At 34.2% G+C, this 17,515-nt stretch overlaps 1 protein-coding gene across 1 annotated transcript; it reads right to left on the bottom strand.

Annotated features, from left to right (window-relative positions):
- Window positions 1-284: 284 nt before the first annotated feature.
- On the bottom strand, window positions 285-10,326 carry CYLC2 (cylicin 2; the record flags this gene model as incomplete). The annotated part of the gene is made up of 4 exons (XM_081237894.1): window positions 285-1,442; window positions 3,130-3,251; window positions 4,563-4,603; window positions 10,310-10,326. 4 exons carry the CDS (start codon window positions 10,324-10,326, stop codon window positions 285-287), a joined length of 1,338 nt encoding a protein of 445 aa, XP_081094020.1.
- Between the last annotated feature and the right edge of the window lie 7,189 nt (window positions 10,327-17,515).

Raw genomic sequence — 17,515 nt, 5'->3', positions numbered from 1 at the left:
TATCCACAGATTCAACATCATTAACTTCTGAATATTCTTTATGAATCTTTCTAGGGATCTTTCATTGAATTCTTCGTATCCCCAAATTTAGCATAAGTATCCTCCAAGTCCTTTTAAGTCTTTCTTATATTTTTAATGAAGGTTTTCTGAGACCATCTTTGTGTTCTTCTTTCCCCCATTTAAAAAATTATTTCATTAATTCTTTGAATCCCCCTTTTCATATATTCAGTTTCAGACTACTAAAATTGTTCCATCAAATACTCTTCTGAATTATCATCCAAGGCCTACTTGCCCTTCTTGGCATCTTTCTTTGCATCCTTCTTGGCATCTTTCTTTGATTCAGCAGATTTTGTGTCAGTCTCTTTCTTAGCATCTTTCTTCTCTTTCTTGGCAGCATCTTTTGACTCACTATCTGCCTCACTGGGCTTCTTTTCATCTTTCTTATCTTTTTTACTGTGCTTCTTCTTTGAATCTTTCTTGTCCTTTGATTCATCTCCTTTCTCACCAGGTTTCTTTGAATCCTTGTTCCCTTTCTTATCCTTCTTTCCATCCTTCTTTTCACTTTCTGGTTCTGTAATGGACTCCTTGCCCTTCTTTGAACCTTTCTTATCTTTTTTGGAATCTTTCTTTGCATCTCCTTTTTCACCTTCTGATTCTGTAGCAGACTCCCTGCCCTTCTTTGAACCTTTCTTATCTTTTTTGGAATCTTTCTTTACATCTCCTCTGTCACCTTCTGGTTCTGTAATGGACTCCCTGCCCTTCTTTGAACCTTTCTTATCTTTTTTGGAATCTTTCTTTGCATCTCCTTTTTCACCTTCTGGTTCTTTAATGGACTCCTTGCCCTTCTTTGAACATTTCTTATCTTTTTTTGAATCTTTCTTTGCATCTCCCTTTTCACCTTCTGTTTCTGTATCAGACTCCTTGCCCTTCTTTGACCCTTTCTTATTTTTTTTAGAGTCTTTCTTTGCATCTCCTTTTTCACCTTCTGATTCTGTAGCTGAGTCTTTGTCCTTCTTTGAACCTTTCTTGTATTTTTTAGAACCTTTTTTTGCACCTGCTTTTTCATCTTCACATTCTATAACTGGCTCCTTGCCCTTCTTTGAACCTTTTTTCTCTATTTTGGCATCTTTCTTTGCATCTGCTTTCTCTTCTTTAGCTTCTGGTTCTTTCTTTGAACCTTTCCTAAGTTTTTCCTCTGAAACTGTGGACTCTGCTTCTGAATCTGATTTGTCCTTCTTGTCTTCCTTACTTTTCTTAATTATTGATGGAGATAAAGGTTTTGCTACATCTTTAGCATCCTCCCTGGAGTGTTGAGCTGGTTTCTGTGGAGGCTGCCTCCTAGCAGCTAAATAAACAGATGGTCTCTCAGAAATTCTCATTAAAGAACGGTGCATCCATAATGGTGGCTTATGAGATCCCTTTAATTTGTCTTCATCATATCTCTGAAATATTGGTTAGAATAATAATGAACAACTTGTGTGTGAGTTACACAGCCTTTATTACCAGATATTGAATACATTTAACTTCAACCATGAAAAGATTTTAGATTTTGATAAATAGTGGGTAAATGGTAGGTTGCATAGTTTATTATGCTTTTTCAACTTTGTTCCTTTTTTGTACTAAAGGACAGCCATGCCTCATTTAAGGCCTAATTTTAATTTAGAGGATCTTCATAATTCCCTCAAGATTTTATGTTAAAATTCTCACAGAACTTCACTGACTAATGACAAATCAGAACCTCTCTTCACAATCATGAGAGATTTAGGTTTTGGTTTTGTTTTTTGTTTTTTTACTCTGTGTTCTTGAGATTTCTTGGAATGTCTTCCCCACCTTCCATTTCTATGCTAACTCAGAAACTAATTATTCTCTAATATCTAAGAGTTTCATGTTCAGGCATATCCTGGTCTCTATTGTCACATTCAGAGTCTCTGGAATTTAGAATGCTACCTGTGGTTAAAAGTAAAAGCCTAGGGCCTCCCTGGTGGCGCAGTGGTTGAGAGTCCGCCTGCCGATGCAGGGGATACGGGTTCGTGCCCCGGTCTGGGAGGATCCCATATGCCGCGGAGCGGCTGGGCCCGTGAGCCATGGCCGCTGGGCCTGCGCATCCGGAGCCTGTGCTCCGCAACGGGAGAGGCCACAACAGTGAGAGGCCCGCATACCCCAAAAAAAAAAAAAAAAAAAAAAAAAAGTAAAAGCCTAATACTCCTCTGCCTGACAAGATATAATTTGAGTATCAGATAGGAAACTGCAATAATGAAAGCTATAACATTCAGTGGACATTAGTTTGAGCAGAATGGTACATTCTGTTTTCAACTCCTAATCAAATATTTTTAAAAGCTTAATTGCAAAAATAGCAAATTTTGGAAAGAATGTTAATGGCTGGAAAAATAAATTTAATAAAGAAAGAAAGGAAAGGAAAAAAAATATGAGAAAACAGAAGAAACCTAGGTTACTACTGATTAAATATATTCCCTAAAATAAACAAGAGTTGATGATATGTTATTTTGTGAAAACTTTTCTTGGAACATTTTCATATTCCTTGATGATTCCAGAAACATTGGGAAATATTAATCTTCTAATATTCAAAATCTGGAATTCTATATTATAGGAAATGAGAAAGCATTGAAACTTCTTAGTGTATAATGTAACTCCATGATTCTCATGAGGGGGTTTCTCCAACTGGGGAATATTTTCTGAATGTTCATACTAACTGTAGCCTTAGGATCTCCAGATTTCTGTGCTTCTTGGATACATATTTTCTATAATGTGGGATTGCTGAGCAAATATTTAATATGAAATAAGGGAATAATTTTTAAACACTGAAATGCAAATTAAATATATCTACTTTCTCCAAGTAGTAGAATTGAGTTACCTTTAACTGTGCTGTACAATATGACATTTAAAAGCCACATGTGAACTGAATCAAATTGAATGTAAAATTCAGCTGCTCAGTTGCACTAGCCTCATTTCAAGTGTTCAGTAGCCATATTGGAATTGGAATGCAAAGATATAAAATACTTCCATCATCACAGAAATCCCATTGGTCAATGATGATATGTAACATATATAGCTATACATGATTTCACAAGATTATTACCAGTAAAATTATGTGATCTTTTCAATACTCACAGGAACTGTTTTGTCTTGTAGTTGGGAAGGTTTTGATCTCCTTTTTGTTCCTGGCCGTGGTGGTTTGGGAAATACCAGGGCAAAATGTTGTTGATTCCATGATTTTTTACTTAATTCACTGTCTAAAATAAGAAAACATTAAGCATACACTTTAGAATAAATAGAATTTTATCAGATCTAAAATGGCAGTAAGTTTCTCTTGCCCATTCTTTCCCATTGCCCATATACTGTAAAGAGGTTAATAATTCATAAATAAATTTGGTTTCGTTTAGAAAAAATAAATAAATAAAATGGCAGTAAGTAATCATATGTAAATTAATAAATGATTCAAATTATGGCTTCATGTATTTGGTAATGTTTGAAATTCTGTACTATTAATATGAGAAAATAAAATTTGATTTTTTTAAATTTTAACTAGTTTTGTAGTTAATTATATAGTCATTGTGAAACTAATATAGTCTGTAATGTAAATGGAAAAAAACAGTTTTACTGTTTCCTTTTAATTTTTCTATCTCTTCCAATCTAGATTTTTGCTTTATACTCTTTTGGTTAGAATACAATTCTACTGAGAACAGAAATTATGGTAGCTACTTCTGTAGCTCCCAAAGTACTTAGCACAGTTCCTATTTAAAATATTCAGTAAATATATGACTGAATATAAAGGCTAACGCTTAAGATCCCCTTAGTAACCATATTCTAAGCTACAAGAGTAAATGTCATACACCCAAGAACTGCATTGTCATCAGTGGCATACTAATGAAGAAAATTGATAAATAAAGAGTACCTACAGAATTGTGATTGTGAGGATCGAGTTACATGGAAACTATAATATAACTGGTTAAAAATATTTAGGTTACCAATAAGACCTGTGAGAGAGATATCCTCGTCTATTTAAGTATGTACAAAAATGCTATATATAAGAGAAAATAGACTTGTCCTGTGAGTCTCCTAAAGATAGAATCAGGATCAATGAGAAAATATGCAGAATGAAAGATATATTTAAGTTTAATATATGAGAGAAAATTGATTACTTGATATAAGAAGTCCTTCACCATCAGATTGACTGGCCTTGTCAAGTAATCAATTTTGCCAATTATATGTCCGATATAGAATATCAGCAATGTAGCAGAAGACATTCCTGACACAGGTAAGAAGTTATTTATCCATTTTTTTACACTGCCTTTCAACTGTAAGATTATCTAACTGTTTGAGTTCTAACCTGTAAATATGTCCACCTTTATGTTGCTGAACATATTCACTTAATCTTCTGTGGATATTAAGACAAAATATCTTTAGAAGGTATTCACTGAGCCCATGACAAAGGTGCTTAGGAAAATTAAAAGCTGATTTTTAGTAATACTCCATGACAGCTGTTGTTTACCACTTATCCCTAAAATTAATCATACCTGTTTAAAAAAATTGAACTTTCTTACCTGGGATGTAATTATCATATGTCCCAAAGTTCATTTTTTGGCTATTAAAATAAGAGGGGAAAGTTTTAATTAATTTATACAAAATCATTCTATTTAATGATCATTACTGTACATAAACACTTGCCATGACCAACTAGAGAAATATTTTACATTCTTAGATCTCTATTATTATGTAAGATTACTTCATCCTAGAAAAATAGAAATGAGCAAATATGTGTTTTTAACACAAACTCAACATAACTAAAACAAGATGGATAAAAACATTAAAAATAAAAACCTCACCAAAATGCATATCTGAAATATGGACATTTATGGGCTTTTTAATGTGACACCATGATTGAATTTTTCCCCACTTTATGCTCCAAATTCTCTTAAAATTGAACTATAAGACATTGAAAGAATTATAAGACATCATCTTAAAAACACTATGCCTAGGTGAGATCAGATCCTCAAAATAATCTCAGAATTTAACCAAATCCAAATCACTCAATGGCATGCATGTCTGTCTGTGAATGTGTACGTGTGTGTGTGTGTGTGTGTGTTTGTGTCAGTGTATATCACAAGCATTGATATGGATTTTGACTTTTTTTCTTCTCTAGGAGAATATGAGAAATAAAACTCTGTTGCAAAGTAGTTTCTATTTATAAATTTCCATTTGTCTTAGTACTATATGAGCATGTTTATTCTCACAAAGGGGAGTTTTATATCTAATTCTTATTTATTTGTAATGGAGGTACATATTAAGATCTCTTAAAGAAATATTATTATACATCATCCCATTATATTACAGAAATAATGTCATTGTTGATCATGAGTGAGTTTGGGGCTTACACACACGTGCATACACACACACATAAAAACACACATGCTCATACAGTGTTTTCCTATTTCAACATTACATAAATATTAAGAATAAAGTGCAGTACAAAAATATCTTGGTACCTTCATTAAAATTTTTGTTCCCAGTAAAAAACCTGGCACATTTTTGCCACTCTACAAAAATTTGAATGAATTAATTGAATAAAATTCAAGATGTGTTGACTAATAAGTTACCTGGTCTAGTGATCTCTTAACTGAGGGCGTGCATTAAAATTACTCACCCTACTATATCTCTAGGTTTAAACCTAGCCAATCTACATTTATACACTGCTGAATAAATTTTGATTTTCAACCATGGTTATGAACTTCTCTTTTCTAAATGCTCTGAAAGAGGAACAATGTCGTGAAACAATATTATTAAATCTGAGATTTAAAAAGTGGTACATACGCATGGTCCATTAATTTCTGTGTAATCTCAGAGGAATATTCTTTGATCATAAAGCAATTGAATTAAAAATCAATAACAAAATTACAGTTGACCCTTGAACAGCAAGAGTTTGAACTTCATGGGTCCACTTATATGTGGATATTTTTCAATAATACTACCATACTACAAGATCTGTGGTTGGTTGAATCCCTGAATGTAATACCACAGATTTGGAGGGCCAACTATTAAGTTCTGTGTGGATTTTTGACTTTGTGGGGATTGGCTCCCCTAGAGCCCATGTTATTCATGGGTCAACAGTATATTGAAAGTACATAAACATTTGAAACATAAACATCTCCTTCTAAATAACCAGCAGTCAAACAATTTACAATGCACACTTATGAAAAAGAAGCAAATAGACAATAATTTATAATAAAAATTGTGGAACACTGCAGACAGTACATAGAGAAAACTTTATAGCTTTAAATAACTATATTGCTCAAGGCAATCTGCAGATTCATTGCAATCCCTATCAAATTACCAGTGGCATTTTTCACAGAACTAGAACAAAAAAATTTTTAATTTGTATGGAGACACAAAAGACCCTGAATAGCCAAGTCAATCTTTTTTTTTTTTTTTTTGGCCACACCACATATCATGTGGGGTCTTAGTTCCCCCACAAGGGATCAAACCCGTGCCCCCTGCATTGGAAGTGTGGATTCTTTTCTTAACCACTGGACCGCCAGGGAAGTCCCAAAATCAATCTTGAGAAAGAAAAACATAGCTGTAGGAATCAGGCTCCCTGACTTCAGACTATACTACTAACCTATGGTAATCAAAACAATATAGTACTGGCACAAAAACAGAAATATAGATCAATGGAACAGAATAGAAAGCCCAGAAATAAACCCACGCACCTATGGTCAATTACTGTATGGCAAAGGAGAGCATGACTATACGGTGGAGAAAGGACAGTCTCTTCAATAAATGGTACTGAGAAAACTAGACAGCTACATGTAAAATAATGAAATTAAAACATTCTCTAACACCATACACAAGAACAAACTCAAAATGGACTATAAACCTAAATGTAAGACTGGATACTATAAAACTCTTCAAGGAAAACATAGGCAAAACACTCTTTGACATAAATTGTAGCAATATCTTTTTCAGTGCATCTCCTAGAGTAATGGAAATAAAAATAAAAAGAATCAAATGGGACCTAATTAAACTGAAAAGCTTTTGCACAGTAAAGCAAACCATAAGCAAAAAGAAAAAACAACCCACAGAATGGGAGAAATATTTGCAAACATTGTGACCAAGAAGGGATTAATCTCCAAAATTTACAAACAGCACATGCAGCTCAATATCAAAAAAAAGACCCAATCAGAAAGTGGGCAGAAGGCCTAAATAGACATTTCTCTGAAGAAGACATACAGATGGCCAAGAGGGATGTGAAAATATGCTCAACATCACTAATTAGTAGAGAAAAGCAAATCAAAACTACAATGGGATATCACCTCACACCAGTCAGAATGGCCATCATCAAAAAGTCTACAAACAATAAATGCTGGATAGAGTGTGGAGAAAAGGGAACCCTCCTACCATGTTGGTGGGAATATAAATTGGTATAGCCACTATGGAGAACAGTATGGAGGTTCCTGAAAAAACTAAAAATAGAGCTACCATATGATCCAGAGTCCCACTCCTGGGCACATATCTAGAGAAAAGCATGGTTCAAAAGGATACATGCACCCCAGTGTTCATTGCAGCACTGTTTATAATAGGCAAGACATGGAAGCAACCTAAATGTCTATTGACAGATGAATGGATAAAGAAAATGTGGTACACATATGCAGTGGAATATTACTCAGCCATTAAAAAGAATGAAATTATGCCATTTGCAGGAACATGGATGGACCTGGAGATTATCATACTAAGTGAAGTAAGTCAGACAGAAAAAGACAAATATCATATGATATCACTTATATGTGGAATCTAAAAAAAATGATAAAAATGAACTTATTTACAAAACAGAAACAGACACACAGACATAGTAAACAAATTTATGGTTACCAAAAAGGAAAGGTGAGGCATATGGATAAATTGGGAATTTGGAATTGACATATACACACTGCTATATTTAAAAGTAGATAACCAAGAAGGACCTACTGTATAGCACAGAGAACCATGCTCAATATTCTGTAATAACCTAAATGGGATAAGAATTTGAAAAAGAATAGATATATGTATATGTATAACTGAATCACTTTGCTGTACACCTGAAATTAACACAATGTTGTAATCAGCTATACTCCAATATAAAATAAAAATTTAAAAAAACCAAATTAGAGCAAATATAAAAATCCAAAATTTGTTTTTGAAAACATTATTAAAATTTATTAACTTTTAGGAAAACTGATGAAGAAAAACAGAACACACAAATTACCAATATCTGGAGAGATGAAGGTTTTGTAATTATATAGATTTTAAAGGATAATGAGGAATATCAGTAACAATGTTATTATAATAAACTGAGCAACTCAAGTGAAATAGATGAGCTCCTTGTAAAACTCAGTTTATTTACCAATACTGACACAAGATGAAACAACAAAAATATGAAGAGCCCTATAATTATTAAATAAATTTAATTCACTATAATGCACAGGACCCCCATTCCTCCCGGCCCCCCACCCAGTCCTCAACTCCAATAAAGAGTTATCCCCCCTAAAATGTCAATAGTGCCAAAGTCAGTAAATCCTGTTTTATATCAAGGTGAATCCCTAGGCCAAGATAGTAAGAGAGGGCTTATTAATGCAGCACAAGGGAGAGAAAGATAAAATGTACAGTGGATATGAGATCTGGAAGCTAATGCTGGAGGTTTTTAAAGTTCAGATTTTTAGATACCTATTTGGTGCCAAATCTTTGGGCAAACCTCTTGCACTTCCCTCAGAAGTCATAGACCTATTCAGTATTAATAATGGAAGGATTGAGTTGACTGACACAACCTGGATTGAAGACAAAGGCAAGAAGAGGTGAAACTCTTGGGTTGTTGCAGTTTGGATGAATAAAGGTATTAAAGAAGATTAAGTGGGCGGGGGGTGTACTGAGCTCAAAGAGGAGAATTTTCTTTATCAGGTACAAAGTTGGTAGTCATGGCACAGAAATGTAAGTCTAATATTAAGTTCCTATCATTGTTAGAAGAGTTCAGAGGAAAGACAAGAAGAAAATTATTTTCTGCATCTCAAATTCTCTGTTAAGAGAATGGGAAGTTGCCACTTGAGCCTAAGGAAATATGATAAATATGATAATTAAGGATTTTTATGTGGGCTTCATTGGCTAACAATGAAGCCATTTGATTATGAATTCAACCACACTTTTATTCAACAATAGCACAAGAGTTTGGGGATTACAGTAGAAAACAACATAAAGAAATAGTCATAAAACCAAAAATAGGTTTTGACCATTATGGTGAAGTCCTTTGAAAGCTACACAATCCTCATGATAGTAGTAATGAAATCAATATTTTATTGTGCTTAAACATTTTAAAGTAAGTACAATATGCTGTTATTCTGTCATGGTATATTCCCAAGCAGAGATTACTGTGTAATAATGAGCAAGTCACTCAACATCTAAAGTAATCAGGACAAATACAGTCAAACATTTTACTAAAGATTGTCCTTTAAAGTAGTGATTGTAGTATAATGAGGTAGGCACAGGGAAGCCTGTTTTATTTTCAAGATTTGTGTTTTATCTTTTCTTTAACAGTAGAGTCCAAAGAAAACCCAGTTACACTTTCCTTTATATTTCCAGAGTTACATGCCTTTGCCTTTGTTCCATGTCTTCACAGTAAAAAGGTATACATAATTGAAAGGTTTTATTTTCCTACCTCACTTTAACACAAGATAAATTAAGAATAAGGACACTATTATCATCAAACTTCCCATGTCTGCACAGTCTGCTTTTCATTGCAAAATACTTTTGCATACTCAATATTTCTCAAGGGGATACAATTAGTGTTTAGTTGTTCTTCTTTGTGTTGGGCTGCCCCACTTACTACCAAAGGTTTAACACCCTTGACCCATGCTCTGTAAAGTTCAGCAGCACTCCTTAGTCACTGTGACAAAAAAAAAGTTCTTATAAATTTCCAAATGGCCTCTAAGGAGATGATAGTTATCTGAATGTCAATCATGAATTCTTTCATTCTATATGATCCAAAATACAATATGATAAAAAAAACGAAGAATCACATGGAAAAAGAATTATCCATAGCCATGTATATATTTTATCCAAGTGAATGAATTAGTTAAGTCTTGGATCAGAACAAGACTTACGATATTGCTTGAGAACGTAAGTGTCTATTAAACACACACTCTCTTGTTTGTTGGTGACATAATAATAATAATACAACAAACATCTCTTTACATTAAAGAGAATAAATGTAAAGTTAACTAGAGCATTTCAGTTATTTTAAAACATAAAATTTGACAAGAGGACTTACGATCTTGGTACAGACATTTCCCCCACCTATGATTTGCCAGGACTTAAGCACTGTGAGTTCCAATTAGTGATGTTGAGAGGTGACATCATAAAGAGGCCAAGAGCACTGAGAATTAAAGGGGAAAACAAGAAGAGCCACTATTACTTGTGTTTTATGTTCTCTAATATTCAGTCTAATATTGGTGTTTACTTTCATTATTACTGACTAAATACAACTGGTAGTTTCAAAATAACCAATTGATTTTACATCTTAATAAACAGATTGTATCAATTTTTCATATAGTTTTAATTTATTGATGAAAAGGATTAATCTAAACATTTATCTATTAAGCTTGGTTGTAATCCTAACTTCCCTGACATTCATGTATCTTTTGTTAAATCATTTGCATAACTTAACATTGCCTTTTCCCATTGTAACCTTATGGGTTGCTCATAGATACAAGGTTTTAAAGAAGGCTAGGTGATTATTAAAATTACCAACTTACTGACAGAGCTGAGTTAGATAATTTTAATTCTACCTACCACTCCACCCCACTAATAGATGAATAAAAATACTACTAGAGTAATATTTGAAAATGTTGCCATTATTTAGCTCCTTTTGGAGAATTTCAACTGACATTTTTTTCCCCTAAAGAGTAGTTTGTTTGTTTTTTTTAAATTTTATTGAAGTTTAGTTGATGTACAATGTTGTGTTAATTTCTGCTATACAACAAAGTGATTCAGTTATATATATGTATATCCTTTTTCACATTCTTTTCCATTATGGTTTATCACAAAATATTGAATGTAGTTTCCTATGCTATACAGTAGAACCTTGTTTTTTATCCATCCTATATATAATAGCTTGAATCTGCTAATCCCAAACTCCCAATCCTTCCCTCCCCCATCCCCCTTGGCAACCACAAGTCTGCTGTCTATATCTTTGAGTCTGTTTCTGTTTCATAGATAAGTTCATTTGTGGTGTACTTTAGATTCCACATATAAGTCATATCATATAGTATTTGTCTTTCTCTTTCTGACTTACTTCACTTAGTATGATCATCTCTAGGTTCATCCATGTTACTGCACATGGCATTATTTCAATCTTTTTATGGCTGAGTAATATTCCATTGTGTGTGTGTGGGTATATCACATCTCCTTTATACATTCATCTGTTGATGGACATTTAGGTTGTTTCCGTGTCTTGACTATTATAAATAGTGCTGCGATGAATATAGGGGTGCATGTATCTTTTTGAATTATAGTTTTGTCTGGATATATGTCCAAAACTGGAATTGCTAGATCATATGGCAACTCTATTTTTAGTTTTTTGAGGAACCTCCGTACTATTTTCCATAGTGGCTGCACCAATTTACATTCCCACCAACAGTACAGGAGGGTTCTCTTTACTCCACATCCCCTCCAACATCACAGCCTCACACCATACACAAAAATAAACTCAAAATGGCTTACAGACTTAAATATAAGACATGACACCATAAAACTCCTAGAAGAGAACATAGGCAAAACATTCTCTGGCATAAATTGAACCAGTGTTTTCTTAGGTCAGTCTCTCAAGGCAATAGAAATAAAAGCAGTGATAAATAAATGGAACCTAATCAAACTTAGAAGATTTTGCACAGCAAAGGAAACCATAAACAAAACGAAAAGACAACCTATGGACTGGGAGAAAATATTTGCAAATGATGTGACTGTTAAGGGCTTAATTTTCAAAATATACAAGCAGCTCATACCACTCAATAACAACAACAAAAAAACAGGCAAACAACCCTGTCGAAAATGGGCAGAAGACCTAAATAGATATTTCTCCAAAGAAGACTTACAGGTAGCCAATAGGCACATGAAAAAATGCTCATCATTGCTAATTATTACAGAAACGCAAGTCAGAACTACAATGAGGTACCTCACAGCGGTCAGAATGGCCATCATTAAAAAGTCTACAGGGGCTTCCCTGGTGGCGCAGTGGTTGAGAGTCCACCTGCCAATGCAGGGGACACAGGTTTGTGCCTCAGTCCGGGAAGATCCCACATGCCACAGAGCGACTAGGCCCGTGAGCCATGGCCGCTGAGCCTGCTCTTCCGGAGCCTGTGTTCCACAATGGGAGAGGCCACAACAGTGAGAGGCCCGCGTGTGGCAAAAAAAAATAATAATAATGCTCTAAAAATTTATAACAATCCACTTTTCATAATCTATGGTAAAGGCATCATCAAGAAAGGTAGAAGAGATGATTTTGCAAATACTATCAAAACTCACCTTCTCAGTAGTATGCCCACTCATGTAATGTCCTGGGGTCTCATCATCCCTTCATATACATCAGACAATCAACACTTGAAAGCTTCTTTAAAATCCAGTGGTCTGTTGGTACGAGGGATAAGGCCCAGGACCTCAACATTCCTCTTAAACACCAAACTCCCATAGATAAACTTGAATATCCAATATAGACTCTAGCACTGTACACATAAATATATCTGAATAACAAAGGTGATTATAAAACTGCAAAAGATAAATGTAATATGATGAGAATACTACAGTGTAGAATTTAGCTAGGAATAAAATCACTTCCAGAGAAGCAAAGTGAAGAGACGTTACAGATTAAAATAAGTTTGAAATATTTACTGATTAATGATGTTTCTCACATAAACCAAAGTTCTGAGTATAAAAAATAAGATCTTTCTAAAAAAATCAAACAAAAAACCAAAATCAGATCTTTCTAATATTATAGTTACTTTTTTCAAAATGAACAATATGGAACACACACACTGTTACACTTGTTATTTCTTATATTTTTTCCTTTAATTTAATTAGTGATTCTTTTTGAATTTACCAGTCTCCAGGTATCAATACGTCTGCCTAGGTCCTGTAGGATAGAACTCCCTATCAGTCCTTATGTAGCTATCTCGGCTTGGTTTCCTAACATCAGGGTTGACAAACGTCGTTTTATTTTATTCTGGATTTGGTTTATTTCAACCCTAGTTCTCCACCATCGGTAATTTCAACCATAAAACTGAACGGTGGCACCATTTCAACTCCATTTCATATCTGGATAGTGTATTTCTGGCTTTGGCTTTATTTTGGTGCCAAGTTTTAAACCACTTACAATGTGTGAACTATATAGTGGCACCAACTCACCTCAATGTATTTATATTTGTGGCCTTCTTTTGGTAAGGTATTTATTTCTGAATTATAAATCCTTCTTTGGTGTCAACATGACTTAAGTATTTATTACATTTAAGTGTATCTAATATTTCTATGTGTTGAGAAGTTATTAGAGATTTTGTCATGTACTCAGTTCACTGCCTACCACAAGGAATCTTTTCAAAAAGTGTCACTGGATTAGAAAGTAGAACTTTATTTAACTATTGAAGCAAACTTTGAATTTCCACATCAAATATGAACATGCAAATATGGAGGGATTATCAGTAAGAAGCAACTGAAGTATGACTCTGCTTCATATAATGACTGATGCCAAAAGCAAACTTCAGAGCTCTCACTCCTCCACATCTGTCTGTCTGTCTGTCTGTCTGTCTCTCTCTCTCTCTCTCTCTCTCTCTCTATATATATATATATATACATACACACACACCAACAGTAGCTCTGTATTTAAAAAGTGACAGTAACCAGTACCCTTTTAGAAACTACCTGCTGATAGTCCACATGGATCAAAGAAATTCAAGAAGTGGGCCTCTCTGTAGCTCTCAAGAATTTCCTCTTTAAAGCTGATGTCATCTGTTTATGAAGCATCAGGAGAGATCTTCCTCTTACTTAGTGCCTGGATAAATTAAATGCTCAATAAACATTTGTTGAATAAATTAATAAATTTGAAATTGAACATGCAATTGAATAAGAAATCACATAAATAAGTGTCAGGGTTTTCACCCAGTGTCTTCCTGGAAACACAATTTAGAATTTGAAAGAGGCAGTCAATTTGGGCTTGCCCACACCCTTGTCCAAATGTTTACAAAGTTAAGTGTTAAACTAGTCTCATGAAGCAGTTGTTTTAATAGTAAAGTTAGATTGTTTTCAGGCATTGCGACTTTTGACATATTGAAGAAATAAAGATGTTGCCACACAAAAAGCTATTTCCAAAATGTTGATTAACTTAAATCAGTATAGAAGAGACCTAACCATTCTTGCCCTTGATTTTTTATGTGCCATAGGCAAAATTGATTATCTCTAAGAACTTTAGATGTCTAAAACAGTGGTTTAGTGTGCCCCATTATACTCAGCTTATTACCATGTACCTACTCTCCTCCATTTAATTCTGTTATCAATATGCATCTTTTTATTTGAGAATATTTCTTTAGTATGTGTCAGAACCACCTGGAGGACTTGTTAAATACTGATTGTTGGGACCCAACTCTAGAGTGTCTGATTTAATGGTTCTCTGGTAGGGCTTGAGAATTTACAGTTCTAACAAGTTCCCAGGTGAAAATAATACTTCTGGTAAAGGGACCACACATGGAAAATTATTGCTTTAGGCCTGTTGCTATGATTTGATAAATATAAAAATAATTATTTAATCTTGTTATTAGAGTTAGTTGGAGGAAAGGGAGTCATCATTGCTATATATAAACATGTATCAGTAATGACAAATGACATTGTACTTTTTAAATTTTTAAAAAATTTTTATACAATTTTTCAAGGTTACACTCCAATTACAGTTATTACAAAATATTGGCTATATTCCCATGCTGTATACTACATCCCTTTAGCTTATCTTACACTCAATAGTTTGTACCTCCCACTCGTTCATCCCTCTGTATCCCCTCCCCCACTCCCCACTGGTAACCACTAGTTTGTTCTCTATATCTGAGAGTCTCTATTTTGTTATATTCAGTAGTTTGTTGTATTTTTTAGATTCCATATGTAAGTGATATCATACAGTATTTGTCTTTCTACATCTGACTTATTCCACCTAGCATAATGCCCTCCCAGTCTTTTTTTTTTTTTTTAGAAAATTGATCATATGTCTTTCTTCTCCTGCATTAAAATAAAATTTTACATTCAAAATTCACTCATTGAGCTTCCCTGGTGGCACAGTAGTTGAGAGTCCACCTGCTGATGCAGGGGACACGGGTTCGTGCCCTGGTCGGGGAGGATCCCACATGCCGCGGAGCGGCTAGGCCTGTGAGCCATGGCCGCTGAGCCTGCGCGTCCGGAGCCTGTGCTCCGCAACGGGAGAGGCCACAACAGTGAAAGGCCCGCGTACCACAAAAAAAAAAAAAAAAAAAAAAAAAAATTCACTCATTATTTTGGAATGTTATTTCATAAATAATCTAGGAAAATAAAAATATAGATAAGAATTTTTAGTTCATCCTTAATGCAATTATACTATATTTTATATTTCTGTTACAACCAAGAGAATGCAAATGCTATTAGATAAACAGTTTGTCACAATTATGTTTATCCATAAATCATTTTTTACCTTGGAAAATTGTCTAAACTTCATAGTTAGAAGGTTGCTTTTCTTCCTTTGTGCTTAGCTACAAATTTAATTAGATGCAATATCTTTTCCCCCTTACAAAGTTGTTTGTTTTTGTTTGGTTTTTGTTTTTGTTTTTGTTTTTCTTAAGTGACAGTAATTAAACTGTCAGTGAAAGGAACATTTAGAACACATACAAGAACATAACACGTGTAAATTTTGGTTATTCTGCTATGCCAAGTACAGGAAAACTGTGATATAAATGATAATGATAGAACAAAATAAATTGCTTTGAGGATAACTGATTTTAGATAGCAATTGCAAAATCTTTTTTTCCAGCTACTCCACTCAACTCTGGTGTTAATATACATCTGTCTTATTTGTTTGGGAATTATTATCCAAATATAAATATCTATCAAATCCAAGTATCTTTTGTACTACAAATGTCAAAACATTGTATTTCTGAATATGGTATTCTAAAGAACCCACTGTTGGCTAGAACATTTGTTATATGATTACAGATGCTCAGTTTATTTATTCACTCATACAATAAACACTTATTAGATTTCTGTTGCGCATCAGGAGTTTTACTATCTATGATATGCAAACACAAGAATTATGTTATAAATTTCCTTGAATATATTAACATAGAGAAACTTGGAAGCAAGTAATTTCAAGCCAATTTGAGGAAAATATGAGGATAAAAAAATCATCAAAGATTTTTCTTACTTTTTTTCTATGACTTAATAAAATAATTTCCATTGTTATCCCTGTTTTTATTTCAATATCCAAGTGTAACATTTGATTAAGTTGCAGATCAAGAAGTTTTACGTAGGCTGTTTGGCTCCAGAATCAGTTCTTTTAAGCACTGCACATATAGCTCATAATCTTTCTACTTGCAGAAGGAAGTCTGAGGCGTTATGTGATCACAAAGAAACAACCCTGCCAAGAGAATTCAAAGAGTAATGTTTTATAGAAAGATGGTACTTAATCTGGGTCTTGAGGGATGAGAAATACATGAGCATTGATAAAACATAGAAATATAAAAAATTAAGGAGTAAGGAGAAAGAAAAGTAGTTTAATGTGGAACAACTGACACAGAAAGAAAAAAGTGTTGAAAGATGAGGTTGAGATTTAGGTAGGCATAAGTTTGGTGTAACATCTGTATGCAAATAAAATAGGTTTAGATGATGATTGAGGAGGAAGCAAGTGCACAGTTAAAAATATAACAAGACAGGGCCTCCCTGGTGGCGCAGTGGTTGAGAGTCCGCCTGCGGATGCAGGGGATACGCGTTCGTGCCCCGGTCTGGGAGGATCCCATATGCCGCGGAGCGGCTGGGCCCGTGAGCCATGGCTGCTGGGCCTGCGCGTCCGGAGCCTGTGCTCCGCAACGGGAGAGGCCACGACAGTGAGAGGCCTGCATACCGCAAAAAGAAAGAAAAAAAAAAAAAAAAAAAAAAAAAAATATAACAAGACAAAACAGTGACATGGGCAGTGTTGGCATGAGAATCAGGAGTTACATATAAATCCCCATCTAGTGTCTCTATCACAGTGCATAAGATATAAACAAGTCACTTATTTTTCAACGTTCCTGTCTGTAAAAGTATTGAGCTTGATGTTCTTTTCAGATCCTTTTCTATAGAAGGATCACTTTTATTGAGGCAAAAAAACATGGATGTGCTTTTCTCTTTAGATGTGTATTGTGTGAATAAGAATAATTGCAACCTGTTAATTCCTCTCTCTCTCTCTCTCTCTCTCTCTCTCACACTCTCACACACACACACA

Source organism: Mesoplodon bidens (genome assembly GCF_964165515.1).
Source record: "Mesoplodon bidens genome assembly, chromosome: 6".
NCBI lineage: Eukaryota > Metazoa > Chordata > Mammalia > Artiodactyla > Ziphiidae > Mesoplodon > Mesoplodon bidens.
This window is presented reverse-complemented; position numbering and strand designations above follow the sequence as displayed.